At 42.2% G+C, this 9,684-nt stretch overlaps 1 protein-coding gene across 11 annotated transcripts in view; it reads left to right on the forward strand.

The window, feature by feature from the left end:
- myo9aa (myosin IXAa) overlaps positions 1-8,983 on the forward strand; it is a 107,948-nt gene extending 98,965 nt beyond the window's left edge. For 5 of the 11 annotated variants that reach the window (XM_068332208.1, XM_068335352.1, XM_068336955.1 and 2 more), the window contains 19 exons: positions 46-136; positions 337-552; positions 1,444-1,541; positions 1,677-1,807; positions 1,887-2,107; positions 2,274-2,390; positions 2,536-2,724; positions 2,970-3,020; positions 3,131-3,242; positions 4,009-4,070; positions 4,278-4,470; positions 4,573-4,701; positions 4,800-4,905; positions 4,994-5,125; positions 5,427-5,550; positions 6,574-6,594; positions 6,857-7,056; positions 7,191-7,333; positions 7,430-8,983. In XM_068332208.1, the coding sequence (XP_068188309.1) occupies positions 46-136; positions 337-552; positions 1,444-1,541; positions 1,677-1,807; positions 1,887-2,107; positions 2,274-2,390; positions 2,536-2,724; positions 2,970-3,020; positions 3,131-3,242; positions 4,009-4,070; positions 4,278-4,470; positions 4,573-4,701; positions 4,800-4,905; positions 4,994-5,125; positions 5,427-5,550; positions 6,574-6,594; positions 6,857-7,056; positions 7,191-7,333; positions 7,430-7,914 (2,821 nt within the window). In that variant the 3' untranslated portion in view covers positions 7,915-8,983. The remainder of the gene's footprint in view (positions 1-45; positions 137-336; positions 553-1,443; positions 1,542-1,676; positions 1,808-1,886; positions 2,108-2,273; positions 2,391-2,535; positions 2,725-2,969; positions 3,021-3,130; positions 3,243-4,008; positions 4,071-4,277; positions 4,471-4,572; positions 4,702-4,799; positions 4,906-4,993; positions 5,126-5,426; positions 5,551-6,573; positions 6,595-6,856; positions 7,057-7,190; positions 7,334-7,429) is intronic. The other 6 variants (XM_068334543.1, XM_068339986.1, XM_068333770.1 and 3 more) reach the window with 4 other exon arrangements.
- The last annotated feature ends 701 nt before the right edge of the window (positions 8,984-9,684 follow it).

A 9,684-nucleotide genomic window follows, 5' to 3' on the forward strand; every position in this document is an offset into this window, starting at 1 on the left:
ATGACTGATGTCTTTGCTTTAGTGTTGTGCTTTTTAATCCCTCAGATTTGACGGTGATGTCAATAGAGAGGCGCCTGCAGCTGCAGAAGGACCCCCATTGACCACTAAACCAGCCAAAGCAACAAAAGCACGGGATGTAAGCAGCAGCCTCTCTTTTGTTGTTCTTTCACTCAACAGTGTGTAGCATGAGTTGTTGGGTTTTTTTGGTGGATTAATGACTCTTGGTAGGATGTCTCCCAGTCTGACTTAAACCAGTTTGACCGATGCTCAGAAACTCGCCAGCAGGTCATTGAAGGCAACATTTAAACATGCTGTTATCACTCTGGTAAACTCCAGGTTGGCAGGGCAGGCCAAAAAAAGAAAGCTAGAATGGCACGGACCCGCGCAGACTTCCTCACCCGCTCCCCCATCCTCTCAGTTGGGGATGATTCAGAAGAGGATGACTATGATGGCGACAGCCCCCAGAGCCCCCATCATTGCCCGCTGCGCCTCTCGGAACAGAGCTCCACTGAGACAGGCTTAGGAGAGTCCTGTTTCAGTGACTCAGACATGGTAACAGGCGCCATCCGAGCCAACAGGGGTCCTCTCTTGCGTTCTTAAGGCGTGTCTTTCTGTCATTTCTAACCCACTCCGCATAGAGAACACAGATGTGCATCACAACTCTGACTTAAACTGAGCTTCAACAAACTTCTCGTTTCTAAAGATACACAATAACCAAACAATAACAAGAGCGGAAGACATTTCAAAAGTACCTCATGGCAATCATTTCAAAATGACTTTGAAATGGCTGCTAAAAGGATTATTATAACAGAACTATAATAGAACAATACTCTTCAGACAGAAGCACAAATATCTGTGGATTATATAAATGACTGATATGAATGTGTTCATTACAACATGAACTGATGGTGACAAACGGTGAACGTTACCTCGACTTCACACATCAGGATTTAGATGCAGGGCAATTTTTGAAATGTGTTTTCCCTTTGAACGTAGCTGCTTTTCTAACAAAGGGTGGCTTTTCTTCTTCGTTCTTCCTGGTCAATTAACAACATTTGCATGCCACTTGTTGTTTTTTTCTGTCTCAGCACATAGCACCAGAAACAAGATAAACCTCGGAGAACTCTGACAAATGATTAAAAATGTCACTCTTGACTTTTTTCCATCACTTAACAAACTCTACTCTCTTTAAACAGGTTTTTCCCTGGGGAAACAGAGTTTTTCCTTGTTCAATAATGTTCTTCATTTCTAAAGTGTTATTTGTTTTATAATTACTTTGTAATGGTAAGATGACTGTAAATACTGTTGACTGTGCTAAATGAATACTACTTCAGTGATGTAATGCTGCCATCTACTGGCTAAAACCTGTATTTGCAAAATTCAGAGGCCTGGTTTTAATTTTCTTGTGAATTTAACATTAGGTTCGTCTTAATGTTGTTTCAGCCTTCAAGCCTTGAAGAACAAGTAAAGACGCACAAAGACGTGTCGACTGGGGATTTGGGCAAAGTGGATTTGCTGCGCAAGAACTCACAAGATGGAAGGTTTGTTTTACGTCGTTAGATTTTATGTTTGATTCTTTTAAATTGTGGCATTGCACTTCTAGTATAATGTTTATCAGAGGTTTGGGACTTCAGATGACAGTTGTTAGAATACATTTTATTCTGTATTTGAAAAAGGGTTCGTGGGAAGATGCGTTTCTGGGGCAAGACCAAAAACGGAGATAAGAAGACGTCCAGAGAAAAGCTGATCTGTGGGGCTGATTCCCTGGAAGGAGACTCTGGAGACACTGGTCCATTACTGGGAGAGGGTGCGTTAGCCAAAATCCGTTGCGTGTTTTTCAAAGATGGACACATAATGGAGACTAACTGGAGCTCTCTTCACAGCAGGTCAGGAAAATATGTTGCCCCCCTGCAGTCCAGATGTGACATTAGATCGGGTCTTTAAAGAACTGAAAGAGAACAAGGAGCCATCCCCTAAAGTGAAGCGCAGGCGCAGCGTGAAGATCAGCAGCGTGACTCTGGAACCGGCTCAGTGGCAGAACGATGCTCTGCAGATCCTCACCTGCACCAACGACTACAGGAGCATGAACGACTTTCTTATGAAAAAGGTACAGCCTTTGTTTGTCACATTGATGCATAAAGGTAATTTTGCAGCTTGCAAAATTCATTATTTTTAAAAAAGTCACCTCAAAGGAAGGAGCATGCAGCATTACATCTCTTTAGAGCTCCTTGTTGTTCACATTTATGCCTGAAATGACTTTGGTCATTTTTTAGATCAGCGATTTGGACACAGAGGACAGTAAGAAGGACACCATGGTGGACGTTGTGTTTAAAAAGTCTTTGAAGGAGTTCCGTCTAAATATCTTCAACTCTTACTCTACGGCCCTTGCGGTAAGTGCTTGATCATTTAAAATAAAATCATGCGTGTCAATGTAACTTAGAATCATCCTGAAGTAAAGTAAAAATGCTAAATTGTACAAGTCATAATAGCAAAATTAATTCTGAGCTCCTTCGCCTTCATTCTCTTCCTCTCCAGATGGATGATGGGAAGAGTATCCGCTACAAAGACCTCTACGCCCTGTTTGAACACATCCTGGAGAAAACCATGCGGCAGGAGCAGAGAGACTGGAGGGAGTCGCCCGTCACGGTGTGGGTCAACACCTTCAAAGTCTTCCTGGACGAGTTCATGACTGAGTACAAACCGTTGGACAGCACACCCAGCAAGGTGTGGTCACATGACAGCTCCTGACTGCTCATGGATGCACTGTCAGCTGATCTGATGTCAAAGAGCAGCATGCATGTTACTGGTTGGATGAGATTAAAGTAGATGAATGACATGTCTAAACACAAGGACCTTTATTTGAAGGATCTTGACAAGTTTCAGATATCATTTGTATTGTTTGGTTTTACAGATGGGATACATCTGATATTTTTTACGTACACAACATAACATCCAATTTATTTTTGCAGCAGGTGGCAAAACCTGAGCGCAAGAAACGGAGGAAAAAAGACACTGATATTGTAAGTTTGTTTCTGTTATTACAAATAAATCTGTAAAGATAAAAGATTTAAACAATGGACACTGTAATCGACTAACACTCAGTGAACCTTCCCTCTGCTGCCGTGTGCAGGTAGAGGAGCACAATGGCCACATCTTCAAATCCACTCAGTACAGCATCCCCACCTACTGCGAGTTCTGTTCGTCACTCATCTGGATGATGGACCGTGCCTGTGTGTGCAAACGTAAGTATACCATAAATATTACAACAGGAACTGCAGACTTTGACAATCTGTTAAACCCAAATGTTTTATCAAATGAAAACCAAGTATTATAATTAAAGTTTATTGGGTAAGAATATAATACGATTGACAGAATGTTGTCCAGAAACTTGATTAGTCATTTTTTTCAAATTATGGCACCAACATTTCCTTTATTTTCTAGTGTTGTGTTCTTAAATGTGAAGATTTTTCTCTTTCTTCTGTTTTGTGTTGGGCTAAAATGAAGATCTTTGAATTTTGGTCTGTTGATCAGGCAAAACAAGAGTTGATACTTTAGATCTTCAACTCTAACATTGCTCCAAGGGCATTTTTAACAATATTCTTCAAAGTCATCAATCGATACATAAACATATGCAACTTGTTGGTAATAAAAAACTGTGTGGAATGGAGCATAAAAACATACTGTATGTACTGTTGAAAGTACATGCATCAAGAGCTGACATCCCTTACACACACACACACACACACATACACAGCCCCACCCCCTCTAATCTGATTGCCTTCAACTGGACTCATGGGTTCTGTGGCTCCAGCTCTTCACAGATTTACAAACACAGTTTGTCCTTTATTGACGCAGGATGTTTTCTTCACACCAGACAAAGCTGCTTCTGTCTCTCTGGCGATCATAGTTTATCTTTTTGCCCCACATTTTGATGAATAATGAGGAGGCACTGTCTTTCTGTGAATAATGGAGATGACCTGTTTGATTTCTCTGGCTGTGTTTATCCAGTGTGCCGCTACGCCTGCCACAGGAAGTGCTGCCAGAAGACGACCACCAAATGCAGTAAGAAGGTGAGTCGGCTTTACTGTTCACCCATTCAATAAAGTCTCATGACATTGATCGTGTTAAAGAAGTGTTATGTACAGCAGCTCGTGGGTTTACTGTTGCCTGAAACTGACTATATTACCACCTTCCTATCTTTTTATATTTTATGTGTTATACATGTTATACGTCTTCTTTAATAAAGCTGATGACGTGATGTTTGTGTCTTTGAACAGTTCGACCCAGAGCTTTCCTCCAGACAGTTTGGGGTGGAGGTTTCTCGCCTGACTAACGATGAGAGGACCGTGCCGCTGGTTGTGGAGAAGCTCATCAACTACATTGAGATGCACGGCCTGTACACTGAAGGAATATATAGAAAATCTGGCTCCACAAACAAAATCAAGGAACTCAAACAGGGACTTGACACAGGTGACTTGTGCTTAAATGTTAACAGGAACTCATGAATTAGGAATGCGTGGGGAATCGTTAGGTGTGACCACTCAGCGTCTGCTTCCTCCTCTCACCATACAGATGTGGACAGCATGAATCTGGACGACTACAACATCCACGTTATCGCCAGCGTGTTCAAGCAGTGGCTGAGAGACCTCCCTAATCCGCTGCTGACGTTCGAGCTGTATGAGGAGTTTATACGTGCCATGGGTAAGAAAGCAACCTATAAATGTTCACGGTTTAGTAACGTTTTAAGACCATAGAATAAAGAGTTAAATGAGATTTGTATTGTGGAATTGTCTTTATAGGTTTGCAGGATAAAAAGGAAATGGCCAGAGGAGTTTATTCAGTTATCGACCAGCTACAAAGAACTCACCTTAACACTCTGGAACGCCTCGTATTTCATCTTGTCAGGTAATAGAAAATATATTTCCTCAGAGTTGGACAAACACATGAAAATTCCTCCTAACAGATTATTCTAAGACTTACTTTACCTCTTCAGGATTGCCTTGCAAGAAGAGACGAACCGTATGTCGGCTAACGCCCTGGCTATAGTTTTTGCTCCCTGTATCCTGCGCTGTCCGGACACCACTGATCCACTGCAAAGCGTCCAGGACATCAGCAAGACCACCGCGTAAGGCTGCACTTTATGTCTGTCCAACAACTCAGATTCAGACAAAAAATTACAATAAAAATCTACAGATGAGAGAAGAGATGACGACTTCAGTCGAGAGTTGAATCATCAATACTTAATCAATACTATATGATAACTTTATGTCAGTAACATTACATAAAGGTGTAGAGAAAAACCACACTCCTGATGGAAACTGAGATTCATGATGTTCATAAAATGTTTTTTTAATAAACAAACTCATGTCTTTGCTGTGACCTCTTTCAGTGTGTCTTAGGTTGTGTTTCTCGTTGTCCCCCTGTAGGTGTGTGGAGCTAATTATTTGTAGACAAATGCATAAGTACAGAGTAAGACTAAAGGACATCAATAGTCTGGAGTTTGCTGAGAACGAAGCCAAGTGTAGACTGACTTTCATCCGACGCTCAATGGTGAGTTCAGATAATGTGTCTGATCTGACTTATGTACACTGAGGCGTTGATAAATCTGCCTGACTGAGGCACCCAACAAACTCCCTCCATGGTTTCTCCCTTTTTAAGAAGTTATTCATCCCCAGATTGTACGCCCTGGCTTTCCATTCCTTTACCCAGAAACCCATTCTCTAGCAGCTGTTAGATTTATGACTCTCGTGTTCACTATGGTTGGTATCCACACCACAGATTTCCACCAAAACCAGCATTCAGTGATGATCATAGTGTAATATTACACTCTACTGCTAAAGAGCGCAAGTAATCACACGTGATGTTTAGCATTCAATGACGAGTGTTTCATGTTTCCCCTGTAGAATACATTCAAACACAGATGTTCAGTTTCTTCCACTTTTACCCTTTCCCACACTGTTATAGACTGTTTAAAGTGCTTTTGTGTCTCACCTAAGTCTAAGACTCACGGAACGGAGCGCACTTCCGGATGCCGTGAGCCAATAGAATGTGCGCACAGTATCACGTGACTGCCGATCAAAAAACCACGATGAGGTGAAGTCGCGAGCGTTGATGCGCGAAAACGCGAGGGCGCGCTGTATATAATTTTTTATTTTTTATTTTTTTTAAATACAACTTCAGTTGTTCAGCAGTCCAGGGTCTCTGTCTTTGGTGCTTCATGAAGCTCCACAGATGTTCAGTGGGATCCAGGACCGTAGACAGATCCATCTGAGGGTTCTTCTCTGGACACACACACTTGTTAGCCGGCAGGTTCATTGTCTCACTAGTTATCAAGGACACTCCTTGACTCTGGACGGCAGCGTGTTGTTCAACCCCTGTTTCTTCCTGTCATTATTAAAGGTGCCTTCACAGCTGACCCATTATAATTGTACTTAAGAAACACGGTGGTGTATTCAAACACCAAATCTGATGCTACAATCGACACACACATCCTCCTGACAATGAAAGCTGACCTTTATGAGCCTGACACGAGTTCTTACTGATTCCTCTTCTTCTTCCCATTTTTGTTTCAAGCATCCAAATGCTGTTAATAAGGTAAACTTTCTATCTCATTGTGCCGTGTGTGTGTTTGGGTCCGGTCTCTCATTTAGAGCTGCTGTATGGCTTCAGTTCTGGTCAGTCGGTTAATGGTGTCAAGTCTCTGCATGTGTTTGCTAGTAGGTGCTTGAAAAGCAGATGAAACACATTGACAGCAATCAGTCGGCTGTTTTAATTTCATGGTGATCAGTAGTTTTTTTGTCGATCACAGATGTCATTTTGCCGCTATTGAGAAGACTGCCCATGATTTGTCTCCTAGGGAAAAGGCCGTTTACAGCGACTGAGCTACCACGCTCCTTCACCTCCTGTCAGTCCACGGCTGCCGTCTGTTGCTGATGAAGAAAGCGCAGATGAAGAAAGAGCCGACTCATTCGTGGAAATTCCAGAGCAACAGCAGGTCGCCATGCAACAGGAAGAGAGAGTGCTGACGGAGCAGATTGAAAGCCTGCAGAAAGAAAAGTACATTTCTTTATGGAACTCAAGATATTAAAAATATAAAAAACTTAAGAGCTCTGTCTAGCAGCATGGCGTAACTTATTCATCTCACTCTATTGCTCCTCTTGTTCTAATCTGGGTGTTGCTTGCTTCTGTAGAGAGGAGTTAACATTTGAGATGCTGACTCTGGAGCCACGAGCGTCGGATGATGAGACCCTGGAGTCGGAGGCCTCTATCGGTACCGCTGACAGCTCGGAAAACCTAAACATGGACTCCGAGGGAACCATTTCTGACTTCTCTGGTATGATGTTACGCAGGAACTCTTAACTTTCTACGTACATTTGTGTGGAAACATTGATGGAAGAAAAGAGGAAAAACTTTTGTCCTTGTCTTGCAGAGAGAACTCCAGCATTGACTTCTTGGCCTCAGAGATCTGACGGGAGAGGTCCTCGACGCCGCGCTCTCCGTCGCCAGCCTGAGTCCCTGGACTCGGTGGACTCTTTCTCCAGCATGTCCTCATACTCATCACCCTTCCTCCCATCGTCTTCCTCTTCTTCTACCACTAGCCGTCGCTTTCGTTTCCATGGCAAGCCTTCCTCTGTAAGCTCAGGTCTGGTCCAGGCCAAAGCCATGAACGTATCTCAAGCGTACCAATCCAACAGCTTTGACAGCAGCCCCACCAGAAACCAGGAAAGCATCCTTAACGAAAGGCCCCAGTTTACGAGCCGAGGCACCTTCAACCCAGAGCGAGGTAAACAGAGAATGAAGGGGGTCAAGCATGCTGCCGTGAGGCACACCAGAGAAAGCGATGGCCACAGCAGGGACCCACCAGACATACCACAACAGCTTGTGTTGTATGGAAGTAATGAATTCATGGTTTGAAGGACAAGGGGACCCCCAGCTCAACTCCCTGCGAGGCACATACCTTTTCAGTGGGTGGTGAAAATGATGGTGCCTGACACCTATTTCTCACAGAACTCTTGCTTTGCCTTTCTTTGCTTAACATCTACCAAGTGTTCCCAAGTGCCAAGTACAGTGTTTCTGCCCCCTTAGGGGGAATATTTGGTGGAAGAGACACTGAAAAGACTCCTTCAGTACTTAGACAGCCACCGAAGCCCTTTTAGTGCCTTGGCGTTATTCAACAGAGGTGCACAGAGCAAGAGGACGCAGAAAAGGGAATGATGGAACCTGCAGGTGACCCCTGAACATCTGCGAGCTAAAGCCATGTCCTCCCGTAAATGCGAACAGATCAAGCAGCGTCACGCTCCACGGATGTTACATCGAATTAAAATACTCACGATTATTAGCTGCTTTATGAGTTTACAGTTCATAACAATCATTGTAAGCTGTTATTGCAAATTTATTTTTTCCTTATTTAATAAATTTTAATGTCACAGAACATGTTTATAGCATATAATATACAGGTATAAATACTGTACAACTGTACAAAGCTGGAACGCCAGCCTCTGCTAGGTAGTCGAAGTTATGTATTTATCTAATCTTGGACAGAGATGTATGGACTTGGGGAACTGATGATTTGTGCGTGCGTGTGTGCATGAGTGTGTGTTTGTTTGTGTGTATGCAACCAGTGCTATTGTGACTGTATGAATGCGTGACAAAGAGGAAACCACTTCATGTGTTTTAAGTTTTTGCTGCTTTTCTCCCCTCACAAGGAGAGCGCCATCAAAGGGACCAAGTTCAGCTGGTGTCTGTTCCAGCCAAGGGATCCCAGCTCTGTAAAGAATGTCAGATGTGTATAAAAATGTCTGCATTCGTTGCTTCACAGCCATACAACAATTGTGATGTACAGTTCCCCTTCATTTGTACAGCGTAGTGGGCAAACGCCATTCTATTCTTGAAATCTATTGTTAGCCCCTGCTACCAAATCTATCCTCAACTTGTCTCCAAATTGTTTGCTCAATTGCAACCAAACAAGAACATGAACTCAGAATGTCTTGTGTCTTTTTTATTGAATGTATGTTTGTCTGTTTGTTTGTTTGTTTGTTTGTTTGTTTGTTTTATCTGAGTCAGTGAGTCAGAGTGGATGATTCCAGGACCTTGAGATTCAGCCAAGTGGAATCTAGCCATCATTTATTTTATTTTTGATTGTTAGTTTGACTTCTGTGAGAAGAAAAAACATAAAAACACACACCAAAATTCTATATTGGTCAGTATTAATGATCCATTTTCAATTATTAGTTATTACTGATACAATATGAAAGTACAATCACCTGGTGTAAGAGGACAAAGAGAAGAAGCACTGCTCAGTGTCTGTCAGAACATTTAACAAGACACTTTTTTTCCACCAATGAAAGGGAACAGTTTGGCTTAATTCAGTAGACTGTACTTAGTGGTTTTGTTGATCCACTGTGAGGAGCACTTCACATCAGCTCTTAGTAAACATGTTTTATGTAGATAATTTTGTGTTTTAGGGAACACTTGTACCATTGGCTATACTACATTTCAGCGTTTAATCTCTTGTGTTGCCATTAAGTTATATAAGCTTTTTTAAAGGAGGCTGAATGTTGTCCACTTAAAGCACTTAAAATTTCCTGATTTTCTGCCTATTTCACTCTCAGCAGCACATTTAAAATACCTTTTTTTGTATGTTACTACTCAATAAAAGGACAAAATATAGGGTGATTTCACAAT

The sequence above is a fragment of the Antennarius striatus genome, chromosome 1 (genome assembly GCF_040054535.1).
Source record: "Antennarius striatus isolate MH-2024 chromosome 1, ASM4005453v1, whole genome shotgun sequence".
NCBI classification, from domain to species: domain Eukaryota; kingdom Metazoa; phylum Chordata; class Actinopteri; order Lophiiformes; family Antennariidae; genus Antennarius; species Antennarius striatus.